Below are 27038 nucleotides of genomic sequence, written 5' to 3' on the forward strand. Positions count from 1 at the left end.
TTCCTCTCTCCCTTCCCTTCCCTTCCCCGCACTCCTCCCCCTGCTCGCTGTTGTGTGTCAGCACTTGGCTGGAGACTTCTTGAACTTGCAGGGAGAATAGCTTGCGCTCCCCACTTCGCTTTGGTGCCTTTGCCCCAGCGGACCCAGCCTCGCCGTCTCTGAACCCCGCGCACCTCCACTCCGCCGCCGGGCCCGACCCCGAGACGCCGTTCCCTGCGCGAGGAGAAGGACTGCCCCGCCGGCACCCGGGAGGAGGAGGTGGCAAAGGAAGGGAACCCAGTCCCTGCGCCAGGTCCTTCGACCAGAGCTTTTTCCATGTGGAGGCTCTTTCAATGGACGTGTCCCCGCGTGCTTCTTAGACGGTCTGCGGTCTCCTAAAGGTAGAGGACGTGGGCCCCGGGCTGGGACTGGGGGGTTGGGCGCGGGGCCCGGGCGGCCCCTGCAGCCGAGCCCGTCCGGGGGCCGGGCCTGGCCGGACGTAAACAGACCCCCTCCAGGTCCACGTGCTGCTGAGCCCCTGCGGGAATGCCCACATCCTACCGCCCCAGGCGACCGTCAGCCTGGCCCTCCTGGCTCGCACTCTTCCGCCCCTCCTCCCTTCCCTCTTTTCAGTATTTTATTAGGGCTGTTAACACTTAGATGACTTAAAAAAAAAATCAAAGAAATCCCTTCGAGAAGGTGGCCCCTGGATTTCACCCGTTAGTTGCCAACCTTTAAGCTCTACCATGGCTGTCTTTTCTCCCTTCTTCAAGTTTCTCAGGAAGACCGGCTTTCTACTCAGTCAAGTCCCATTTAGGAGAATACTAGAAGTTGGGGTTCTCTCTGTTTGTTTCCAAGAATGCGAGGCGGATAGTACTTCAATGTCACCTTCTACTGATACGTGAATTAATAGATATTAATTATTTACGTAACTCCAGGAATATATATGTGTATCTTGACTGCATGGGGGAGGGGGGAGGGCGAAGGGGTTGCAGTGGCCTGTCCTGACACCTCGGAGGTTAGAGGCAGGGGTGGGGGGGCACAAGTTGCAAGTGGCTTGGGAAGTTGTGGCCTTGAGTTAACTGGGTCTGGAAGTTATAGACTCTGTGTGTGTGTGTGTGTGTGTGTGTGTGTGTGCGCGCGCGCGCGTGTATCAGGAAGTTCTATACAGTGCCTGTAAGGAAGTCACATGCACCATTAGTGCGTGTTTATATTCGAGCTGGGCAATGTGTTTGGGTTTGTTTAGGGAACGGAGAGGTGTCAGACCAAGCGGTGGTTTCCCCAGGTTCCCTGCACTGGCTGTCAGCGCCAGTGTCACAGAAAAAAGGTGACAGTCATTGATTCTGGTGTGTGTGTATGTGTGTGTGTTATGTATGTATGTGTGTGTGTGTGTGTGTGTGTGTGTGCAAATCGTGTCAGATGGGTGAGAGTGGGATGGAAGAGGAAAAGCCTTCGGGCTCAGGAACTCGGGGCTTTTTATTCTCCCAAACGTTCAAGCTTCAGCCCCTTTGAAGTATCCCCACGAGTGTTGCAAACCAAGTGGGCACCCTGGAGGAGGAGGCAACAGACCCAGCGGGAGCTGGGGACGCGGGGGCGGAAGGGGTGAGGGTTGGGCGGGGAACTCGGTGACTCACGTCGGCCCTGTCCGCAGGTCGACCATGGTGGCCGGGACCCGCTGTCTTCTAGCGTTGCTGCTTCCCCAGGTCCTCCTGGGCGGCGCGGCCGGCCTCATTCCCGAGCTGGGCCGGAGGAAGTTCGCGGCATCAACTGGCCGCTCCTCGTCCCAGCCCTCGGACGAAGTCCTGAGCGAGTTTGAGTTGCGGCTGCTCAGCATGTTCGGCCTGAAGCGGAGACCCACCCCCAGCAGGGACGCCGTGGTGCCCCCCTACATGCTGGACCTGTATCGCCGGCACTCGGGCCAGCCGGGCGCCCCCGCCCCCGACCACCGGCTGGAGAGGGCAGCCAGCCTCGCCAACACCGTGCGCAGTTTCCACCACGAAGGTGAGGTGTGGAGTTGAGAGTGGGGGCGGAGATGCGGGCGGAGAGTCACCTCCCAACGCTCCCCACCGTGGGTTGAGCGTTGGCATCCCTGGAAAGGCAGCTTGGCCAGGACTCTGCAGACGTTTCCATTCTTGACTTTGTAAGAACCTTTCGGAACCTGGCTTTAACGCACTGCCTGTGTGGTTCGGGAGCCAGGGATTCCCCTTTGGTAAATCCGCACCCTTTTCCTGGCTTGCAGCCAGAAAAACGACTCCTCCTCCAGGAACTGGAGAGAAATCAAGTGATGGGGAAGATGAAGGCAAAAGGCATGCCCCTAGTCAGCTAAACGTGCAAGAATTTCATAGGGGGAGAATGGAAAGAAGGGGGGCAGATTGGGATCTCTTTAAGTCTGTTTGGAAGCCCTTGCCCTGTAAATCTGCTTCCCCTGCTTAAGCCAGGGTTTTAGGCCAGACACAGCCAAGGGCAGAATTTTCAGAGATACTATTGAAAAATCAAAGCCCAGGCCCCAAAGTCTTTCTAATTTACAGTTGATCTGGGCCTGCTTTGGAAGATTTGGAATCCCTATCTAATCCCCGTGGGAGATCAATCCCACAATCAATCTTATTGTTTCCACAATGACTTTCTTGTTTTGTGCTTAAATCTGAGATGAACTCCCTAGTAGAGACAAGGCAAGCCTTCAGATAAAAGTTTTGCAGCAGCTGCCTGTTTTTTTTTTTCATGTGCATTGAAATGTGGATTTTTTTTTTCTTTTATGGTACTGGATGTGGTTTTCCTAAGGTAGGATATTTCTGCTTGTTTCATCAGAAAAACGTTTAGTGGATTTGAAATGTCTTAGAGCAGCTATTGACATCTGTTGTACCCAAGTTAGAACAATTAGTAAAAATATGTTTCACTTTAGTTCTTTTTCTACACTTCTAAATGCCACTTTGGCTTAATACATTCCAAATCGAGAACAGGTTTCGTCAAATACTAGAGAATGGTCCAAAGCTGTGTATCAGACAGCAGCCACTTGTAGGTTACTGGAGACTTGGGAGTAAAGCTCCTTTTTCTTGCCTAGCCCTGTTGAGGTGGTAAATTTCAAGTGGAAATCTGTGATCTGTTGTAAACAAATAAGAAATGTTACAGCCAGGCCTTTTCTGCCAGCGTGAAGGGCGACTACACTTGTGAGAACAGCACTTGGCATTGGGAAGAAGTCCCAAAGGCAAGTTGCATAACAAAATGTACTTCATCAAAGCAGCTGTATGTTCTGAAGGGGACATTGAATTGATAATCAGTTCATTTTTCAGCACGTTCCAAGTGAGGTGCTTTTTGCAGTAGCAATCCAATGGGAAAAGACAGAAGATAGCCTTCTACTCCCTCAGGAGTCATTCACTGAAGCGGAAGTTGTCTGTTGTCATATGTAGAAATGTTTTCATTCCTGTACATTCTGTCAACATAACCTTGGGATGATTATAGATGCAGCTCGTCATTCCCAGCTGATACTGCTTAGAACTGTTTTTCTGCATAGAAAAGTAACAAGAATAGCTATTTCAGCCACCTCTCCTGGACATTTAGCCTGGAATCATTCTTAACTTTATTTTTAAGGCCAGGAAGGTATTGTGTGCCTTCTTCTAACTTAAAAGGAAGAACATTTAAGTCTTTTGACACTTAAAACATTGAGTTGCAGGATTCCATTAGTGAAGTCTGTGCCTTTCTCCTTCTTCCTCCAGAAGTGGCTTCATCAAAACTAAACAGGCTACAAATTATTTGAGTGTTATTTTAGCTTAAATAGCATGCTTGAGTTTATAAGTCAGAATTTATATCTTTAAAAGCATAAATGTTATGTGCAAAATAATACAGAAGTTACCAACCTGCTTAAAGTCAATTTATAGTAATGTCAGATCTTAGTGCAGTTAGATGATACAGAAAAGCCATGTAATTTTTGCCTCAAATTTCATCAAATCCATTTCTTTTCTTGTTATGACTAGTATATCACTATTAGACCACATAATGCACTTTTTGAAGCCATTTCATTTTGTTGTTACCCAGAATTTGGTTTTTATAAACATCCTTGTGCCGTGCGTGGCACCAAAAATCTTCTAATAAACCATGCAATTAAGGCAGCTGGCTTCAGAGCAGAACTTGGCTCATGCTGCCTTAATGGGCATTTGTTTGGTAGGGGAGTAAGGGCTCGATTCCAGGAATTACCTGTTGGTTTCATTTGTGGGTGAGATCTGGATGATTTGGTGAACTTACAACACAAGAGATATCATGGTTTTTACATCTCAACCACTGTATGAAGATAATGGGACCACATGGTAGGCGATCTGAGACAAAAATTACCTGTTGTCATTTCTCCTATTAAACTTGGCCTAGTCCTCTGTACAATACTTTTCACTCAGGAGAGCCCAAGTGCTGCAATAATTTTCTCTTTTTCAGTCATTAAAAAGTGCTTTGGCCACATAGACCTTGCACTACTGCCACTGAGGATAGAAAAATCACTTCTCCAACTGGAAAGACTGTTCTGTGCTTGCTTTAGTTAGAAACACATTGAAATTGGTTGCTTTCATTGGCCCTGCAAAAAGTCTGTATGCTTTCCTGTCAGGAGGGAATACAGAAGGACCATGTGCTTGCTCTCTAGACCCTGAAGGACACAGACTTCTTTTTTCATGAAACAATGGAATTATGACTAAAGGCTTCAAATAGAGATTAGCCCTTTTCCCACAAATGTAATTATCTTGAAAATATCCAACCATTACCCTGTGAGAGAGAACTTGTATCATAAATGCCCAGTGTAAGCACAGGATTTGGCACGTACAGCCCACAAACCAGTGCTTAGCTGATGTGCTTTCCTAGGATCCCCAGGTATTTAGTCTTGTTAAGAAAGGCCCCATCGAGTAGAACAGGCATTCTCTTTAGAAATCCTCATGGAGATTGAGGATTTGGTGCCCAATAATTGTTCTTACGCTAATATTTTCTGTCCTCTTTTAGTGGCTTCTGTGTATTCTTCCTTGATCCCTTCTCATTGAGCTATTTTGTCTTTTTCTTAGACTTGCCTTTGTGTATTTCACCAAGTAGTCAGAGGACAGTAAGAGGGCACATGATCATTCCAAGGGCGTTGGAGTTAAGGGTGGGCAGAAGCCAGATCAGGGTCAGTGAGGGTGACCATACTTTCCCTATATTTGCCATTTCTTTTGTTATCTTTTTTTTAAAGACTGTTTCCTTTTAACCTTTTTATCTTATATTATTTTCTCCTTGATGTATCAATTTTCTTGCCCTTATTTTATATTCTAGAAAGTAGTGTTTCTTATTCTTAGCTACTTTCACTGAAGGGCAGTGATTTCCAACCATACTGATTAGCTACAACATTCCCAGGTTAATAGTCATTTTTGGTCCAAAGAATGTTGCAGACTTCTCAAAACTTAATGATAACTCACTTTTTTGCTAAATTCCCCATTCTTTAGGACAAAAAGGCAGCTGCAAAATATCAGTGGTTCCAAATAAAATCTGCATGACCGAGTAGTCTGTGCCACTTTACTTTCCTGATCTTTAGTTCTTTCTTCTTTCCACCATACTTGGGTGGTAGTATATTTCTATCCCCTTTGGTGGGGAAAGAACTCACCCTATGGTTATTATTGTATTAAATTTAAAGTTTCCCCTGATGGCTTTGACTTTTGCTTGAGTTTTTGACTCTTCCCTCATGTTAGGTAGTGTCATCTAGTGGCCAGAAACTTGGAAACTACAGTAGACTCAAGCTCATAACCCTGCTCTTCATTTACTAGCTCTGTGACCTTAGGAAAGTCACACAACCTCTGTGAGGTCCAACTATTTCATTTCCAAAATGGAGATAAGAGTTCCTCTCTAATTGATCCGTTATGAGATAATTCATGTCAAAGATCTTAGTGTCAGATATGGCACAAAGAAGCATTAAGCACACTAATTACATTATCATGATGATTTATTTCTCTTATGTCCTATATTCCCCCTTGTCTAGGGAAGAGGAAGCCAGAGGGAACCCAGTGTGGCTAAGAGAATTCAGCCTCATCTTTTGTTACTTTGATGTAGATGAATAATTGACAGTGTATATGATTAAGTTAGAACTTCACTTTTAGAGGAGAGGTCAAATGTCACTGGTGCCTTATTTTTCTTTACCAGCCCCACATTTTTGCAGCCATAGCTCCATCTATTTAGATAAGAACTTAGAGGTTTAGAAGTTCAGGTCTAAACTTCACCCATATGAGGACTTCAAGAAACAAAACAGATGAACATAAGGGAAGGGAAACAAAAATAATATAAAAACAGGGAGGGGGACAAAGCATAAGAGACTTAAAAGTATGGAGAACAAACAGAGGGTTACTGGAGGGGGTGTGGGAGGGGGGATGTGCTAAATGGGTAAGGGGCATTAAGGAATCTACTCCTGAAATCATTTGTTGCACTATATGCTAACTAATTTGGATGTAAATAAAAAAAATTAAATTAAAAATAAATAGAAATAAATAAATAAATAAAGGTCTAAAATAGGCCAAAATAACCAAAGCCCTTGACAAATTCAGCTTATTCAACAAGAGAATTAACAACTATATAAGCCTCCAAAAAGCATACATCACCTGTTTCGGTAAATATATTTTCAGAATCTCTAGGCTTGGATGATTTTCAGCTTTTTTTCCTTTTCCTTTACTTTATTTGAAATAGGTTTTGATTTTTCTACCCTCAAGAATTAATTCATTCCTTGCAGATCAAAGGACATGGTGGTAGGTGCCCCAAACTTGAATAGTTTTTTTTTCCTGGGTTTGGGGTTTTCTGTGACTTTCTGACTTGCCTCTGTAGCCTGAATCTACAGGGGCATCACCACAGCATCCTTTGTATTAAGGACAAATAGGGGTTCTTGATGAAGCTTGGCAAGTCAGGGAAGGGTCTTCACATTACTTCACAGTACTGTTGTTTAATAGTGCTGTTCTTCCCTTTGGTAAGGTTGCTAAATGATATCCTTTTTTGCCACATAACCTCCAGTGAGATTTTGAAGTATGTTAAATTGCTGGCTTTTTTTTTTTCCCTGTCAAATCAAATCTGGTCAAACGGTGGCAATTTTATATGATTCAGTCTTACATATATCTTCAGGAGGGTTATTCTGTTTTATTCCTCTTCTATACCCATCTTTACTTATTTTACCAGTCTTTCATGCTGGTCTTGGTGATTGCCCCTTCATTATCATCCACTGGCTGTGTGTGCGTGTACGTGTGTGTGTGTGTGTGTGTGTGTGTCCATGTGTCTGTGTATGTTCATTACTTCTTTCTTTTTCATTTATGGATTTGGATTCAGAGTTTTTGTTTGGTATTTCTCTGGACACCTTCTTATGACAGCTGTTCAGCAAATACCCTGAATAATTTGCCTTTCCTTCCTCCTCTTTAAAAGAAAAGAGAGCATTCTTAGGTGTGCTGGTTATCAGAGAAGTCAGTAGCTCAAACCAGATATGGCCTTATGTCATTAAATCTGGGGGACATTGCTGAGTTTTATGTCATTCCTTTTTCTTTGGTATCTGTTGGCTTCTCTGCTGAAAGAACGCCTTCAGTGGAAACATTGGAGGGCTCCTGAATTAGAGGAAAGGAAAGAAGGAAAGAAGCTAAACACAATCCTTGATACTTGTTGGATCCACTAAGGAGAGCCCTGATCTGATTGGTTGTTGAAAATAGTGCGTGGTCCGAAGTACCATTAGCTTAGAGTGAGGTTTAGAGTGTGGATGGCTCCCCAAAGGTATTCCTGACAGGTGTAGACTGGCAGCCACGAGGGGACCATGGAGGGTTTACTTCTTGTCCTGATAGCCTCCACATCCCAAATAGATGAGCTTTGGAAGATCTTTCTGTTCCATGGGCCCACCTCTTACTCCTTGGCCAACACTAGTGTTTCTTCTTATTTTTGTATTATTTGACCAAAAGTCACTTTAAAATATGCTCCTGGAATTTACACTTGAATGTGAAAAGCATCCTTTAAAATCTTGACCCCCTAGGGGTAGTCCATGAGCTCCCAGCATCACCTCACTTGGGAGCTTGCTAGAAATGCTGCATCACAGGTTCCACCCAGGCCCACTGAATCAGAATCTGCATTTGGAGATTGAAGGTGTCTTAGGAGTTTTGTGTGAAGACTAAAATTTGAGAAGCATCACATTAAAGCATTACTCCGTAATTTCTTGTAAACTGTCCCTCTTGAACTTGGCGCTTCCACTTACCTTGCCTTGATGAATGGTGATTTGATGATGAAGGTTTACACAAGTAGAACCTTTGAGTGAGTGATCTGAAGTGATTCTGCTCTGCTAACACATCTAGATTCTCTGTGTTCAGCTTATAGCTATTTGACTTAGGGGAAATATAACCATGATTTCCTCTTATGAGAAAGATAGGGCCAAACAGATTTTGGTAGCACTTAGGTTGGATCCTGAATGAAGCAGGTTAGGTTTTTAGATAATGAAAGGGCAAGGATGTGGTAAAGCTAGAAGAAAATAAACCCAAATGGCTCAAATCCTATTGGTATTTACTGCCAATTTAATGATAACGTGTACCTTTGATGATTTGCAGATAAAAACATTCAAGGTGCTATGGTATATTTTATTGTTTGCTTGGAAAACAGTACTCCTTAAAATTTAAATTCAGGAATCTTAAATCAGAAAGACATTTTATGCACAGCCCACTTCAATGGCTGTTTTGAAATGATGATAGTAGATATAGAATGTTTATTCTGTCATAGGATGACATTATCCCTTATGTCACAAATATAATGGTATTTTTTGTAAATTTTCATAATTTTTTTGGTTTTGTGTCTATTTGGTAGGTGTATGTTTTTAATATGGCTTATTATTATTTTTATAAGGACAAAGGAATTAAAAACAGAAGAGAGTCCTTCCCCCCCCCCCCCAAAAGTATCTAAAATGAGATTTGGCTTTTGAGGTCATAAGGAGGTGAGAGAACAGACAACAGTTGGGAAGTTCCTTCTCTTGAAATTGTCTGGCCTTAATTACTACGGGTGTCGTAGTACCACCCTTATGCTTCCAAAGAAGTCGATCCCTGTAAATGCCTTTGTCTCTGGACTTGGAGTAAAATAGTAGGGTGTGCTTTGCAAAATGTCATCGTTGATGTTGAGTTTCAGACTCTTTAATTAGGAAACTGAAATCTGTATATCGAGATTTGTAAATCATCTAAATTGCAGAGTAATGATTTAGAATACCGCTTAAGGGATTGACATTAAAGCCTTTTTCTTTTTAAGAAATGCAATAATTTCCTCAAATCCTCACTCATTAGACCTCTACTAACTATAGTGCTGACTTTTTTTTTTTTGCCCTAAAGTCTGTGAATTCCAAAGAAATGCTTCACCATTTCCCCCATTATTATAGCCACCTGGAAGCAGTATTCATGTATTGGATTAAAAACATAATAATGAATTGTGAAGTTTTGCTTCATGGTATGCATGTTGACATAAACACACAGAAAAAGGAGGATTCCTTTTTATTGAAAGGGGAGTTTTTTTATTTTCTGGTTGCAAACTTTTACGTGGGTTGAATCAAACCCTGAAATGAGGTTTACAAATTCTCATATATCATCAGATTGTTGTTACTTATTTTACTGAATGAGTTTTTTCTTCTCCTTTTCCACCTTTCTCTATCAAATTAGAATCTGTGGAAGAACTGCCTGAAATGAGTGGAAAAACAACCCGGAGATTCTTCTTTAATTTAACTTCTATCCCCACCGATGAGTTTATCACCTCAGCAGAACTTCAGGTTTTTCGGGAACAGATGCAGGAAACTTTGGAAAACAATAGCAGTTTCCATCACCGAATTAATATTTATGAAATTATAAAACCTGCAACAGCCAACTTGAAGTTCCCTATGACCAGACTTTTGGACACCAGGTTGGTGAATCAGAACACAAGCAGGTGGGAGAGTTTTGACGTCACCCCTGCTGTGATGAGGTGGACCGCACAGGGACTCACCAACCACGGATTTGTGGTGGAAGTGACCCACTTGGAGGAGAACCAAGGTGTCTCCAAGAGACACGTCAGGATTAGCAGGTCTTTGCACCAAGATGAGCACAGCTGGTCACAGATCAGGCCACTGCTAGTAACTTTTGGCCACGACGGGAAAGGGCACCCTCTCCACAAAAGAGAAAAGCGTCAAGCAAAACACAAACAGCGCAAACGCCTTAAGTCCAGCTGTAAGAGACACCCTTTGTATGTGGACTTCAGTGACGTGGGGTGGAATGACTGGATCGTAGCTCCCCCAGGGTACCATGCCTTTTATTGCCACGGGGAATGCCCTTTTCCCCTGGCAGATCACCTGAACTCCACTAATCACGCCATTGTTCAGACGTTGGTCAACTCTGTTAATTCTAAAATTCCTAAGGCGTGCTGTGTACCAACGGAACTCAGTGCTATCTCCATGCTGTACCTTGATGAAAATGAAAAGGTCGTATTAAAGAACTATCAGGACATGGTTGTGGAGGGTTGTGGGTGTCGTTAGCACAGCAAAATAAAATAAATAAATATATATATATATATATATATATATATTTTAGAAAAAAGCAAAAAAAAAAAAAAACCAAGTTGACACTTTAATATTTCCCAATGAAGACTTTATTTATGGAATGGAATGGAGAAAAAAAAACAGCTATTTTGAAAATATATTTATATCTACGAAAAGAAGTTGGGAAAACAAATATTTTAATCAGAGAATTATTCCTTAAAGATTTTAAAATGTATTTAGTTGTACATTTTATATGGGTTCAACCCCAGCACATGAAGTATAATGGTCAGATTTATTTTGTATTTATTTACTATTATAACCACTTTTTAGGAAAGATAGCTAATTTGTATTTATATGTAATCAAAAGAAGTATTGGGTTTGTACATAATTTTCCAAAAATTGTAGTTGTTTCCAGTTGTGTGTATTTAAGATGAAAAGTCTACATGGAAGGTTACTCTGGCAAAGTGCTTAGCACATTTGCTTTTTTGCAGTGCTACTGTTAAGGTCACAAGTTCAAGTCCAGAAAAAAAAAAGTGGATAATCCACTCTGCTGACTTTCAAGATTATTATATTATTCAATTCTCAGGAATGTTGCAGAGTGGTTGTCCAATCCATGAGAACTTACGTCCTTATTAGGTGGAATATTTGGATAAGAACCAGACATTGCTGATCTAATATCGAAACACTTTCCTACCCCTTAATTTGCAGAAAGAATAAAGCAGGACCAATAGAAATAATTGGGAAAATGATGAACCTGCAGGAAAGTGAATGATGGTTTGTTATTCTTCTTTCCTAAAGTAGTGACCCCTTCAAAGGGGCTGGTCTGGCCAAAGTATTAAATAAAACATAAGATTTCTTTGTTATTAATATTGTGGTCATGTATATTTAAAATTGATATATAATGGCTCTCATGAAGAATTGGAAATTGATTTGTTTGTATTTAACTTTTACCTCATCTGGAAGCTCTTTATGCTCAGAAGGGCCCAGTTTTCTAAATTTGTCCAACACACAGAAAAATTGTGCCCATCATGTTTTCCGCCCACTGCCTATTCTCTGTTCGATCAGCTTGCTTTTCTTTCCAAGGTTATGTGTTTGAACACATTTCTCCAAATGTTAAACCTATTTTAGATAATAAATATCAGAGCTCTGGCATTTCATTTTATAAAGTCCAACCTGTAAGAAAATGGTGCATTTGTATAGCATTCATGATGATTACCTTGTGTTTGCATTTTTTTGCTTCTGAAGTTACTCATTTTGGAGGGGGGTGGGGAAAAGGGAAGGAATGGTTGGAAATTTGCAAGCAAGTCACTTGATAATTCATATTTGCCTCAAAGGAATTACCAATGATTTAGTATTTCACATGAACGTCTTTGGGGGTTCATGATTTAAGAGAAAGATTTAAGAGAAAAACCAAAGCTCCAAAACAAGCAAAACCTGGGGAACCCAAGATAAAGTTTCAGAGATGATATCCCATGCAACAGAGGCAAGGGTGCCAAAAAATTAGAAAGGGAAAGTGTCTGAGATCAGCTTCTGCAAGGACATCTGCCAATTGGATGGAAGCCCAAGCAGAATGAAGTCAAATTAGGCCGCTCAGAGTGAACTCTCACAGTGGCAGAGCTTCTGTGCTCTTGTGTTGAAATCAGACCCAAAGAAGGGTTCGGTGGGTATGTCTGTATGGCCAGGGGACCCACAACTCCCCACTGTTGTACTGGAAGTATTTTAGGTCAATTTCTAGGGCTCTGTGTCACCTCTGATCCTGCTGTGATTGGTGAGGCCTGGTTCTAAACTTTCCTAGCCTTCTTGGAATTGGCTGAAAAAATCGCATGCTCATAAAGGAACAGACGGTTACAATCAGATTCTCCTCAGGAATTAACTTGGAATGGATATAGTAACATTTTGATTGTGATAGATTTAACCCTTGTCTTGAGATTGCGTAGATTATGTTTTTAAATTTATGTTAGTTATCCTTTACTCCTTCCACTTTTAAAAACCTTTCCATTCCTTTTTAGCCCTATCCCTGTTGCTTTTGGGTGAGAATCATTAGTCTTAGAACCAAGTTTGGAGGGCAGGATGGTCTCTCCTCCAGCCATCCTTCACCCTTGTTTGCCATGGATAGGAGGGACAACGTGCACTGTCTTAACATCTTAAGAAATAATAACCATGTTTTCTCATCTCCAAATACTCTAGATGAGAGATTATAGTACAAGAGTTTCCAGCCATTTGGCAGTTCAATCCATTCTTTTCGATTTTTCTGCTTCATTGGTTCTGATTTTCTTTGTTAAAATGGTTTTCAATGGTATCAATTCAAATGTGTTCTCTTGCATGTTTTATATGTATATAAAATGTACACAAACGTAAATATACACACGTAATATGTAATATGTATAAAAACATATGAAAATATGTGATATATATTACATATGTCAAGATGATGGTATTTTCAGCTTCAGTTTAGTTGAGGACTCTGACCTTGGCAGTTCATTTGAGAAACAGAATATTCTTACATACATTCTACATTCTTACAGACCTTTTGGCTCACATTTTTCATTCTGAGAAAAAGTGTCATAACTCCATGACATGGAATCTTTTGAATCCTCAGTGACTATTCTGTAGGAATCCTTGAATCCTTTTACAGTTGGCTTTAAAAAAATGTATCAGTTTCTGAATTTTGGAGGATCGCCTTTCAAAATTGATTAAATTGTGTCATCTGTTTTTGTGCTTGTCTGGGCTGTGTGCTCGCCCTGGCATGGTTTCAACCTGTATGGCAGGTCCCAATTGCTCTGTTCATTTTTTGCATTCAAAATTGGAGTGGGGGAGGGTGAAAGTTTACAAATTTATCTGTGCTTCCACCCTCTCTTAATTTGTACTCCAATTGCTACTTTAAATTGTACCTCAAGAGGCCAAGATTATCACTAGATAATCTAAACGTTCCATGTCTTTTCCCTCAATTTTTTATTGGGGATGGAGAAATCTTTTGTGCAACTCAAAGCACTTTTTAAAAGAGTGTGTTTCTATTCTGCAGTCATATTAGTGTTAGATGCCACAGCCCCCAATCTGTTATAAGGCAAAAGAAACATAACCTTGCAATAAAGAATAATTTAAGTGTAGAATAAGTATGATATACGTGGGCAATTACAAAGAAGTAAGATTGCTCTATTCCTCTCCTTGCCTTCTTTTTTTTTTTTTTTTTCCAGGGGGCAAGTAGGGTGAGATGGATAAAATGCAAGTCTGCTTTACTCAGGTAAAATGCTTTTCCTTTTTTCTCTACTTTGTTGCCATAAGTTACAACTTTACTATATTCTTTGGGGCAGAGTTTTTGACTATCTCCCTCCTGTGCAAATTTCAAAGTGAATTTCTACCTAACTTGGGGGACCGATGCTGTAAATAAAACATCTTAGATTTTAATGTGCATACGATTCACCAGTACTGACTCAAGGGGAATACAAGTTGATGTGTATACAGACCCCTTGGGATCATAACATAGGTTCTGTTTCAGTGAAACTGTGGTGGGGCCTGAGAGTCTGAATTTCTGAGACGCTCCCAGGTGAAGCTGTTACCTCTGGCCCATGGACTACACTTTGAGTAGCAAGGCTCTGATAATTCTTTCTCAATCACAACGGCAGAAAGTTGCACTGAGTTTAGGCCCCTCTCTAAGAAGTAGCCATTAAAGGAAAAAAACAAAACCTGTGTACAGGATGGTATTTGAATACATTTCACCATATCTGAAATGATGTTCTACATATTTTTTTCAAAGGCATTCTTTTCCCCCACAAGATGACTGGCAATTTTGTGTTCCAGCCACCCTCAGACATGAAAACACTTGGTTGCTTATCTTGTAAAATCTGCTCTGCGTGCTTGCTTGGGCATGTACGCAGTCAGTTTAGTCAAATACATGTCAGTACATCTATGTGGATGGGGGAGCAGGTGCAAGCCCTTAACGTACTTTAAAAAAGTTTAACACTCAAGTCAGTCCACTGACTTGATCCTGTGTGATCTTAGTGCCAAGCGTCTGAGTTAAAAGTTTTCCCTTTGAAGGCAGCAAATAGATGTCATACATTTGAAGCATTTGTTTATACTAAAAATGATACTTGATTTTTTTTTTTTAAGTTCTAAGGCAGTTCATTGTATAACACCACTGAGCCTAGAGGGTGATATAAAGCTTCGCAAGCTGGTATTTGAGATTAGATTTAATGGATACTGGAATTTGTGATGCTGCAGTTGGCTTCAAATAAGGTGGTGAGGTGAATGGGCTCAGGCTAGAAAAAGCAAAAGGAAGTGATTTCCCTCTGTAGTGGGGGTTAGCAAAGAAATATCTCTGTGTTGGTGCCTCCTTTTTAGCAAAATGTCCTATGAGGGTCATCTGTTTTGCAGCCTCGTTTTTACTTTTTAGGGGACTACTATTAAGATTTCTTATAAGCAGCACAGATCTGAATATTTGTTGAAATGCTGAGATGAAAGAATTCCTAATCTTCAAACACACACACACACACACATATATATAAAAATATATATATAATACATATATATAAATATATATAAATATATATAAATATATATTATACATATATATAAATATATATAAATATATATAAATATATATTATACATATATATAAATATATATAAATATATATATTTAATACTAGACACATACATATGTGTATATTTAATACTAGACACACTAATAATATGTCAACATATACTATATATATGTGCATAACATATACGTACACATATACATATATATTTTTCCCATATATCCAAAGGAAAAATCTTGATTTGCCCTTGTCTGGAGTCCATATGCTGAGTGTAGGGCACCTAGTGTTTTTGTTGTTGTTGGGTTTATCATTTCATTTATGTTTCTACATTTTGAATTGAGTTCCTCTGAGATGCTTAAGCGGTATGCCAGATGCTGACATGAACACCCACTTCAAGGCTGTGTTTGCCTTGTACCCTGGGCCCCACTCTAAGGCAGGGCCAGGAGTACATTATTGTTGTCGTGTGTTCTGATGGGGAGATCTCTCTGCAAACCACCGATTTGCTTAAAGCTTCCCTCATAAGGAGCGGGATCTCATCTGGACTGCATTTACACTGGAACCACTTGGCCACAACACTATGAGAGAATAATTATTGAACTATTTTACTGTACAACTATTTCCAAATTGTTGATTTTTTATTGATTTCAGGAGGCAAGCTAATTGCCCCATGGCAACTTGATGTGAACGTTTAATGAAGATCAGGAAACAGAGTTTATGAAAAGCTTTTGTATAGTAACTGCAAAGTTTCAAGAACTGTTTTATACTTCCTGACAGTGCTGGGCCTAGCTTAATGGTTTGTTTTTATTACTTAAGAGTGTAAACCTTGCTTTAGCCCGGTGTGTGGAAACTATACCCTCATCCCGCATTACGCATTTTCAAGTTGCTTTTTACTCACTCCTGATTTCCTTTCCTGCCATCTACAATCAGGACTTTTTCTGTTTTAATTGTCTGAAAGGGAGTTTCTATCTTTGCACGCTGAGAATCTTAACACGCGCACACACTCATGAAGTTAAGTGTCTGTATTGTTTCACTTTGTTTTGGGTGGAGTTTCTTTTCGGCACTTGGTTGCTAGACAACCAAGCAGACAAAAGTTAAAGATTGAAAAGGCATTTTTAAAGATGTCGAATCTTGGCGGCTGAAGTATTTTATCTTTGTCTTAATATGGAAGGCTTAGTTTTCTTACCAGGTTACCCTTCCTTTTGTTGGGTAGAAGGCTGGTATCAGATTTTTTGAAGTCAAGCTCTTTAGGTATTATCTGTTTGAGAACTTGCTAAAGGTTTCCCCTTTGCTGGAACACACTTCCCACCTGAATGGACAAGAAAAAGACAGCTCAGTTTCCAAGCGTGTGTTTTAAATCATTAATAAAGTTGAACTTGAGCACTCAGCCACTTCGATTTTTGTGAGGCAAAGAGGTAGAGAAGAGATCACTTTTTGAGGCAACATTCAGAAACTCAAGACTTTGGTTTGTGGAGAACACTGTCTCTGAGAAACTGCTTTTGCTTTTTCGGTGGATCTATTGGAAGTGTTTTTAAAAAATTCTTAAAAGCCTACTTTTAAATCAAAGTCATTTAAATTGCTCATTTCAGTAAGATGTTTCAGGAGCGTGTTATAAATACATGATCTTTATACATCTGCCAAGTTGGACGTGTGTTCACAAGTTCGTCTCGCATGTGTACACAATTTGTAGCTGACGTGCTTTCCTCATTCTGGGTCTGCCCCTTTCCCTTGTTCATCCTCTGAGATGCTGCCTTTCTGTCTCTCCTCTTCACAGGGTTCCCTATGCTGGAATTCAGTCAAATCCATGGAAAACTTTACCAACTTTACTGATTCATTTACAGGCAGGATTTCCTGGCATGGGGATCAAACAGGGAGTCCTGAAGTTTGTTCATCATAGCCTGTCTTGGAAACGAGGATCTTCTGAAGCCTGTCTGGCCTGTACATATAAATTTGACAAAATGTTCTCCTATAAAGAAATCTTACTACTGACTTAAAAATTGCTCAATCACTTGGTTTAACCAGTAAAGCTACAAGTCCTCACCAGCACATGAGTATTGTCAATATTATAAGGCACAATATTTAAAGACCAAAGCCCTGGAATGAATCAGGTTTCAAACCTCATGACAATCAATAGGTGAGCTACAAAGAAATAGGAAAATAGCCCCAGGAGAAGATTCTAGTATTTTCTAATCTCCTAGGATTAAGTGCGTGTTTGCTGCCTGAAGATAGCTTGGCTGAATAAAAGAAAATGGAGAACAATGGAGAACTTTGGGGTTATTCGTGGTTTAAAAAATTTACATATTTGTGCATATATATGTGTATATATATATATAAGATCAATTATATATATATAAGATCAATTATATATATGTGTGTGTGTATATACACACACACACACACACACACACACACACATATATATATATATATATATATATAGTCAATTGGTCAATGCAGCTTTCATGAGCAGAAGAGTGATTTTTAAATACTATCATAGCATAATAACTCCTTGGTGATATTATGGAACATTTTGCCTGTGTGGAGAAGGGCTTAGAAGTTACTTTTGATGGCTCCCTTTTTATATACCTGGGAAGAAAGAACAGTTTTTCAGCTGAGGAATTCTATTTTTTAAAAATGTTTATTTATATATTTTTGAGAAACAGAACATAGGGGAGGGGCAGAGAGAGAGGGAGACAGAGAATCTGAAGCAGGCTCCGCACTGTCAGCACAGAGCCTGACATAGGGCTCGAAGTCACTCAGATGGCAACCTGAGCCTAACTTGAATGCTTAACTGACTGAACCACCAGGCCCTCCAACCTGAAGAATTCTAGAATCCATTTACAACAACAGCAACCCTAAAGAAAATATAACTCTGCCTTGTTGGGGAAGGTTATTGTTATATAATATAATGATATATATAATATGGAAGTGAGCTCCAGATCCTCTCTCTCTTTTGTGAGCACTTTTCTTGCCTGAATATTACTTTCACTGATGAGGCCAGGTTGAGGTCTGGATGTCAGAAGGATACTTCCTTTGTGCTTTTATTTAAAATTTTTTTTCAATGTTTATTTATTTTTGAGAGATAGAGACAGAGCATAAGTGGGGGGTGGGGGGAGGAGGAGGGAGGCAGAGACAGAGAGAGACACAGAATCCAAAGCAGGCTCCAGGCTCCGAGCTGTCAGTACAGACAAATTCACAAACCAGAGATCATGTCCTGAGCAGAAATCGGATGCTCAACTGACTGAGCCACCCAGGTGCCCCTCTTTGCGCTTTTGTTTAACCTCACCCCTTTATATACTTGTGGGTTCACTAAGGTAATTTTAAGGACACAGTGTGAAGGAGTAGAGGGAGTGTTGATAGACATTACTAAAGCATAATGAAGTGCATTCTCATAGCATGGTGCTCAGTGTCCCAAACAGTTCCCATTCTCAGAACCATTAATGTTAGAGGACACTGAAACTGTAACACTGCTGTTCATCTTAGGGATATTAATTAAGGAACTTCCAGGGATGGGGACAAGTCCATGTATTACATGCCATTTCCAGGAAGTTCAGGGGGATGGCGATGTTTCAGCCCCATTGGTGTAAAATAAGAACCTCCCTCCATGGCAGCTGTTGCCAAAACATAACTCTCAGGAAGGCGCTTGCCTTAGTAGATCTGTGAGGCTTTGACCTCTGGGTCCCAAAGGAGTTGGGACTTACAAGGCTGTCAGGCGATGAGGTAAGGTAAATGGTGGTCCTTCTCTGGCAGAAGTACAAATTGGTACTTTAAAAAAATTTTTTTTAATGTTTATTTAATTTTTACAGAGAGAGAGAGAGACAGAGCATGAGTGGGGAAGGGGCAGAGACAGAGAGAGGTAGACACAGAATCCGAAGCAGGCTCCAGGCTCTGAGCTGTCAGCACAGAACCCAAAGCAGGGCTCGAACTCACAGACTGCAAGATTGTGACCTGAGCCGAAGTCGGATGCTCAATCGACTGAGCTACCCAGGCACCTCACAAATTGGTACTATTAATTTGGTACCTATCAGTTACCCAATCCTCAAAAAACCAATTAGAATTTTCCTATAGTTCTATTTTACATTCAGCTCTCTTTCTCTCTCCCTTCCTCTGGGTATCAGGACCTTCCATGGAGATAAGGAAATAGGTAAAGAGGAGCTGGAAAAGTCAGCCTGATTGGAGAGGGAGAGGGATTTGGTCCTATGTCATCACAAACTTGAGAGTTTGTTGAACACAACTGAAACTGTGCTGAAAGTCTCTTCTAAGATGCCAACTTGGAGAAGGCACAAAATCCCATTGTTATTTTTCATTTCCATGGTGACGGGCTTGCGTTTTGGGAGAGGAGTAACTCCACAGACTTACCTTGTGGAAAATGCTTGTTGGGGGCGGGGGAGATATTGTTCTTCTATTCACAACCCAGCTTCTGAGCTGCTGGGGAGAAGGGCCGCTCCAGAGGGTGGGGGTGTGGTGGTGGGGCAGGGAGCAGGCAGCCAGTTGGCCTTCCTCAGAGTGTAAGCCCAGAGCAAAGTGCTCTGCTTTGCAGCCAGAAACAGTGATTCATTTGATTTTAATTTTGACGTTAGCATTTTTCTCATGACTCATTTGATAATTTCATATGGAATTTAAAAGGCTGAAACAGTTATTTACTTTTTAGGAACTTAAAACATTCACTGGGTAGAACACAGTATTATCCTCTGAAACAGAAGATGCCCTTAAGACTTCATTAAAAAAAAAAAAAAGAGGGGGCATTACTCCCATCTTTCCCCTCCCAGCTGCAACATAAGTCTCTACCGTAGATGATCTCACTAATGTTGACCGACTGTCAGACTGTCAGGCAGCCTGTTTCATCTTAATGTTTTCCTTATCTTGACTTCCTTTCATCACCATATAGGAGATTTGCTGTAGGTATTTTTAAAAAGATGTTTCCTTATTACATTGAAGAAATTCTCCTCTATTTCTGTGTTTTGAGAGCTTTTAACACGCATGAAAAATGCATTTTACGCTTCAATGGCTGTGATCAATGATTTTTCTGTTTTAGTCTGTTAATATGGTACATTACATTGATTTATTTTCAAATATTCAGTCAGCCTTGTATCACTGAAATAATCCCTACTTGGTCATGGCACAATAGTTTTTATACATTGCTGAATTCTATCTGCTAATGTATTATTAAAAATTTGTGCATTCATATTCATGAGGGATATTGGTCTACAGTGGGTTTTTTTTGTACTATTTTTGTCTGGTTTTGTTATAAGGATAATACTGGCTTCATGGAATGAATTAGAAAGCGTTCCTTCTTGAATTTTCTGGAAGAGATTGTATAAATTTGGCTTTAAGTCTTTGAGCATTGGTAGAATTCTTCAGTGAACATCTGGGTTGAAGATTTCTGCAGAGATTTTTAATTATGAATTCAATTTCAATTTTTAAAATAGTTCTAGGGTTATTCAAATTACCTATTATATATTAGATGATTTATGATAGTTTGTGCTTCTGAGGAATTGGTTCACTTTATTTACGTTTTCAAATATATGTGTAGAGATGTTTGTAATATTCCCTTATTCTTTTGGTGTCTGCAGGGTCTATAGTGGTATCTTGTTCTACTGTAGATAATATTAGTTATGCCTTTTCTCTTTTTTCTTTGTCAGTCTTGCTAGAGGTTTGTAGATTTATATTCAAAGAACCAGACTTTCTGCTCATTGATTCTCTAATTTTTTCCTGTTTTCAATGTCATTAATTTCTATTCTTTGTTATTTCCTTCCTTCTTATTTGGGTTTATTTTTGCTCTTCATTTTCTGTGCTCCTGAGGTGAGAGCTTAGTTCCTTTATTGATTCAAGACTTTTCCTCTTCATGAAAGCAATCTAGTACTACGATATTTCCCTCTCAACACTACTTTATCTATGTCTTGCAAATTTTGATATATTTTCTTTTTCAGGGTTTTTTTTTTTTTTTTTTTTTGCCAGTGAGAATTTCCCTTTGACTCAGCGTTTATTTAGAAGTGTTGTTTGTTTCCAAGGGTTAAAATATTTTCTTTCTGCCTTCGGAATGCTGTTGATTTCTAGTTTGATTACATTGTGGTCAGAGAACATACTCTATACAATTTCAAATCTTTTAAATTTGTTGCCATTTGTTCTGTGGACAAGTTTGGTCTATCTTGGTATATATCATGTGAAGAATTGAAGATGATGTGATTTCTGCTGTTGTGTGGAGTGTTCTGTGAATGACTTTAGAATTTGTTGGTTGATAATGTTGTTGGATTTTCTAAATCCTTGCTGACTTTCTGTCTTTTTATTCTATAAATTACTGATAGAGGGGTGTTGAAGTATTCAGCTATAACAGTGGATTTTTCGATTTTTCCTTTTAGTTCTATCAATTTTTGCTTTAAATATGCATTCACATAAAATATACAGCATCATATTATCTTTTTTTTTTCATCTTTTTACTTTCAACCTACCTAAATCTTTATATTTGAAGTTACTTTCTTGTAGGCAGCACATAGTTGGGTCATATTTCTCAATCCACTCTGCAAACCCTTGTCTTTTAATTGCTACGACGTCTTTTTAATGACATGTAATACATGGTTGATAATTGCCTAAGTCTTCCTTTTTATTATTTCTCTTTGCTCTCATTGCCTTTTATTTTCTTTCTCCTGCCGGTCTTGAACATTTTTTAGAATTCTAGTTTATCTACAGTTTGTGTGTGTGTGTGTGTGTGTGTGCATCTCTTTGTAAAAGGCATTTTTGGTATATAACTCTGTACTACAGAAACTAATACCTTCCCTCAGGTGCCTTTACCCATCTCCGCTGAGAACATGGGTGTCCCAAATAATTTCTCTGCATTCATTGCCAACCACATTAGACAAGGTTACAATTTTTGCTTCAATCGTTAAAACGTAATTTAGAAAAGTCAGGAAGAGCAGGACAGTTGATTGTGCTTAACCCATATATCTGTTCCTCCTGTGGACCTTTTTCATTGCTGACATCCCAGGAGTCCTTGAATCACTACGTGGGTTCACAGCTGCAGCCTGGGAGGCGGCTGGATGCGCATGCGCACTGAGAATGGCGCGCGGCGCCCTAGAGAGCAGGAGGCCCATAGAGTTCTCGGCGGTGGCAGCAGCGGCGGCGGAGGCGGCAGTAGCAGCAGCAGCATGGTGCAAACTCCGTGGCGGGCGGCCTGGCGGCTTGGGCCGCATTCCCCGTCCCTGTGGTGGTTTGCGCCACTCTTTAGCTACTCTTTTAAGGTAGGTTGGCTGGCAACAAATTCTTGTAGGTTTTCTTCACCTGAGAATGTGTTGGTTTCACCTTTATTCTTGAAGGATCCTGTCAACTGGGTATAGGATTCTGGGTTGATTTTTTTTTCCAGCTCTTAAAAAACATTGTGCTATTTTCCTTGCCTTCTGTGGTTTCTGGTGACAGATGCTCTGCTCTTTGAATTGTTTTTTTACGTCTAAAAGCAATGTGTCATTTTTCTTAGGCGCTTTTGATATTTTCTTTGTCTTTAGTTTTCAAAATTTTGACTATGGTGTGTCTTGTTAATAGATTTCTTTGGCTTTTTAAGTTTATTCTGCTTGAATCTGTAGGCTGCCCCTGCCCCTGCTACTTGGCCTTTTTTTTTTTTTCCAAAATTTAGGAGATTTTTTTGCTGTATTTATTTTTTCAGTCTTCCTTCCTCTTTCTAGGGCTTTGATGACAAGGTCTTTTGTTGCAGTTCACATATCCCTGAGACTGTCCATTTCTTTTAGTCTGTGTATACTCTTGTGCTTGGATTGAGTAATTTCGATTATGTTTAGGTTCACTGATTCTCTCCTCTGCCTTGTTCATTCTGGTGTCAAGCCCATATGTGTAGTTTTTTTTTATATCAATTATTTTGTTTTTTAGTTCTAAAATTTCCATTTGGTTTTTCCTTATATCTTCTGTTTCTTTGCCAGGACTTTCTGTGTATTAATTTATTTTAAGTATGTTTGTAACTATTCTGAGCAGTTTTATGAAGCCTGCTTTAAAATCCTTGTGAGATAATTCCAATGTATGTATATCATCTTGGGGCAATCTTATGATTGTCTTTTTCTCATTTAGTATGAGTTCTTCCTGGTTCTTGGTATAACAAATGATTTTTTTATTGAAACCTGGACAGTTTGGGTTATTAACAGATTCTAGGTCTTATTTAAATCTTGTGTAGCAGTCCTCTCTGATAGTGTTCTGGTGAGTGAAGTAGGGTTGCCACCTCCTGCTGCCAGGTGCAGGTGGAAGTCCAGGTTCTCCACTCTGCCTCCATTGACACCCAGGGAGTAAGGGACTTCTTGATGGAAGTTCAGGGTCCCCTTATGGCTTCCACTGACACTTATGAGTTGTAGTATTCTTGTTACACTGAATACTGGTGAAAATTTACTCTTCATTAGGCTTCTTTTGACATACTCCCAAGGAAGAGAGAATTGAGGCACCTTGTTACAGCCTGCCAAGGGTGCCTGTGTAGCTAGGTTCTCCATGTGGCTTTTGCTGTCAGAGGTAGGGGTTCGGCTGCAGTTCGTTTCTGTGTTGTTTGGCTGGAGTAGACTTTGTGTTATCTAAACGTTTTTGTATTTCTGGAGTAGACTTTGTATTATCTAAACGTTTTTGTATTTTCCTGGTTCTTTGGCCAGAGAGGGCAGGCTTTCCTTTGGGCTGCTTCTTCCTCCCCTTCCTTCCTCCCTCACTCCCTCTCTCTTTCTCTTCCTGCCTCTCTCTTTCTTTTTTCCTTTGTGTCTATGACCATAGGGTGCCAGTTCTACAGTCTACTCTGGAATATATGAAGCAGAAAAAATCCCCAGAGAACTCACTACCTATGTTCTTCTGGCCCAAGGTCCCTAGATGGACTGCCTTCCTCTAATTAACCTTTCAGATATGCTTGTGTTTGTTTTATATATAACATCCGGGGTTTTTAGTAGAACTTAGCAGGAGGAATAGGGAAAAGTACGTCTGCTCCATCTTCTTGGAAACAAATACCAGCAGGTAAGTTTCATTCAATCTTTAAATGCCCTCACAAATTTGCAGATCAAAGGTGATAAATTATTTCAATTTTCTGAGGGAAAAATTGAGACACTTAGAGGTAATTTACCTGATCAAAGTTGCTTAGAAATGTGGCCTTGGCTTGAAGTAAAATCTTGGAATTTTAACAGTTATTATTTTGCTTTTCCTTTTTCTTTCTATGTTTGTTAGAAAGAAAAATCTGGGTGTAGGGGTGGTGAGAGTGGGGAAGGAAGGAATAGTTACTAAAGAGAAGACTAAAGGATACTTACTTGTTCATAAGCAGCAACTGTTTAGAATTATAAAACTAGGACTTTTTAGGTGGGTTTTAATTGACCTATGAAATGTTGTTAATTTCCACAAATTGACTCCATGATCTTCATAGTTACTCATTTATGCCTCATTTGTAAATGAATGGCTTCAATTATTTATACCGTGTCCTGAAACTCAAGTGGCAAGGTACATATTTAGTAATCACTGCCACCTCCTTAATTAAAAATTTGCATAGACATGGGAAGGATGGGGAAAATTTTCATCACTTTGCAGTGATGAAAGCATGTATAAAACTTGCATCTGAACACTTTTGGTCCTGTAAATTTTCTAGATTGCTTAGTATTTCAAAGAAGATTTTATTTTGGAATGCTATCTTAAAGCCCATTATTTAGAGTTCCTGAAAAGTTTCCAATGCTGCAAAGGCAACAATGAGCTCAGAGAATTAACTTCCCTAAGCACATTTTCCTAATTCTAATATGTTTCCTAATAGATAGAGCATTCACAGCTTCCTCTTTTCCTATTTTAGTCTTGATCACTAACACCACTCTTCAGAATTCCTGAGTCTGAAATTAAGAAGGGATAGGAAATGGGGAAGACCTTTTAGAAACTAGTGAACTGACCTATCTGCTTGATCCTTTTGTGGCCATTTTAGTTCAGCCAATTCTTAGGAGTTCAGACCTGGCATATATTCTAGGAAGAGGGTGAGCAAAACTCTGTAAATTCTTGAGAAGAATGTGGGGCACAACAGAGGGAAGTTGGGAGGGTAGAATGAAGTAAGGGTATAGTCATTACTATGGAAAACTATCCTTGCTTCTGAGTCAAGAGTTATGACAGTTCTGGTTTTACGAAGGAATTTGGGGTTCCATTTAAACTACCTACTATTCAGGAATCTCCTGGAGTGCCTCCATCTTCCATCCAGTCTCCTGGTCTTCCCATAGAGCTCGGTGGGAAAAATGTCTCTTTGAATGTAGCAACTTCTAGTTTTTTGTGGAAATTTTAGCTGTAGGGATTTTTTCCCCCCTAAGTTGTTTATAGTATGTTCCAGCCTCTCAGCTCTAGAACCACCTCCACTGAGGCTTTCAAATTTGTCTCAACTTTGGTTCAAGATGCTTTTTTGTTACTTTAATTGTCAGGGAAGGCAGTGAGCCTTGCTCCCTACACTTTCTTTGTTGGAGGGGATAGGCTGATTGCTGCTTGGAGAAGGGAAAAGTGGGTGATAAGATCTGTCTCCTGCTTCCTCTTTTCATTTTCCACGCTATACTTCTCTCATGAAAAAAGACAGCCACACATAAACTACTTGGACATAGAGGAACCCATGAACTTGGCTGGAGGCAGGCTTAGAGTTTAGGGGCAGCTGAAAAATCTGTTATAAGTTTGCAGTCATTTCCATGAGACTAATTGTCACCTCCAGAAATCAGACCAGAAGGAATAAATATGTGTTTTTCCCTGGTAAGGGAAGGGGAATGAGGAATTGGGGATTGGGGATTAGCCCTTTCACAGGAAATGACTGTGCCCCTAAAGATCATCTGAGGTCTGCTACCCAGCAGAAAAATGAGATAGGTGGACCATGTAGAGTTTATGTTGGCCACTGGCATTGCCTGCTGTAAAGGTGGTTATTCTTTGTAATACCAGAAAAATTGCTTTGTTAGGGTATCAGAGGTCAAAAGTCTGTTTTGCTTTTTTTTTTTTTTTAATGTTTTACAGTCTTCCATTTGAAATTTTTCTTCTCAAGATAATGGTTTCTCTTAAGACCTGTCATTCTCGGTGAATGTGTAGAATTCCAGAAGAATCTGTGTCTTTGCTCCCTCTCTAGAACACAAAGCTAGTGCTACAAACAGTAAGAATGAATATTTTCTAATTAGAGAATATTATGTGAACAAGAGTATCTTATATCAACATTCATTTCTGTATCTCAGTTTAAATTTGGATACTTTGTGTCATTTTTAATTTTTTTTCAAATGCCACTTATCCTTGTTCCATACCAGAGGCCGTCCTAAGAAGTTTGCAAAGAATAATGCAGTTTACTTCTAAGCTCAAATATTTAGTGATCTTTGTATATAATACTTCTAATTGCAAAATTTTGTGCACCTGGAAAGGAGATCCGTGTTTCTAAATATTGATGTTTCAATAGGGTTATTGAGCTTATCTCTTACACATGTTCTCAAGGAAAGACAACTTCTGTAACTTTTCAGTTTCAAAGTACAAGTGTTCTATCATTTATTCATTTTTAGATTTCAGAATCTATTGAGTGTTTTATTTTTTATATATATTTGTAAAAGTTTATTTTTGACAGGTAGAGAGAGGAGAGAGAGGAGAGAGAGAGAGAGAGAAAGAAAGAAAGAAAGAAAGAAAGAAAGAAAGAAAGAAAAGAGCACAAGCAGGGGAGGGGCAGAGAGAGACAGAGACAGAGGATCTGAAGTGGGCTCTACACTGAGAGTGGAGAGTCCGATATGGGGCTTGAACTCACTAATGGAGAGATCATGACCTGAACTGAAGTCAGAGGCTTAACCAACTGAGCCACCCAGGCGCCCCTATAATTTTTTTTAAAGTTTCATTATTTATTTTGTGTGTGTGAGAGAGGGTGTGCTTGCATGAGTGGGAAAGGGGCAGAGAGAGAGGGAGAGAGGGAATCCCAAGCAGTCTCCACACTGTCAGTGCAGAGCCCAACACAGGGCTCAGTCCCACAAACCACAAGACCATGACCTGAGCCAAAATCAAGAATTGGCCGCTTAACTGAATGAGCCACCTAGGTGCCCCTAATGAGTGTTTTAA

The 27038-nt window shown here is 40.0% G+C and overlaps 1 protein-coding gene across 2 annotated transcripts; it reads left to right on the forward strand.

The window, feature by feature from the left end:
- The first annotated feature begins 239 nt into the window (after positions 1 to 239).
- Positions 240 to 11622, forward strand: BMP2 (bone morphogenetic protein 2). 2 transcript variants are annotated; one of them, XM_027069595.2, is made up of 3 exons: positions 240 to 380; positions 1631 to 1980; positions 9618 to 11622. In XM_027069595.2, the coding sequence occupies exons 2-3, from the start codon at positions 1638 to 1640 to the stop codon at positions 10460 to 10462; spliced, it is 1188 nt and encodes a 395-aa protein (XP_026925396.1). In that variant the 5' UTR covers positions 240 to 380; positions 1631 to 1637; the 3' UTR covers positions 10463 to 11622. The 2 variants fall into 2 exon arrangements, with proteins under 2 accessions (XP_026925396.1, XP_053056212.1); XM_053200237.1 differs by lacking the exon at positions 240 to 380 and adding an exon at positions 1067 to 1306.
- Positions 11623 to 27038: the final 15416 nt, after the last annotated feature.

The sequence above is a fragment of the Acinonyx jubatus genome, chromosome A3 (genome assembly GCF_027475565.1).
Source record: "Acinonyx jubatus isolate Ajub_Pintada_27869175 chromosome A3, VMU_Ajub_asm_v1.0, whole genome shotgun sequence".
NCBI classification, from domain to species: Eukaryota; Metazoa; Chordata; class Mammalia; order Carnivora; family Felidae; genus Acinonyx; species Acinonyx jubatus.

Bases quoted from the DNA above. Each gene is read 5' to 3' on its own strand.
- BMP2 (XM_053200237.1), top strand. From the start codon at position 1,206: ATGTGTTTGGGTTTGTTTAGGGAACGGAGAGGTGTCAGACCAAGCGGT. The intron at 1,307-1,630 runs GTGACAGTCATT...CCCTGTCCGCAG, and splicing joins GCCAGTGTCACAGAAAAAAG to GTCGACCATGGTGGCCGGGA. The intron at 1,981-9,617 runs GTGAGGTGTGGA...CTATCAAATTAG, and splicing joins GCGCAGTTTCCACCACGAAG to AATCTGTGGAAGAACTGCCT.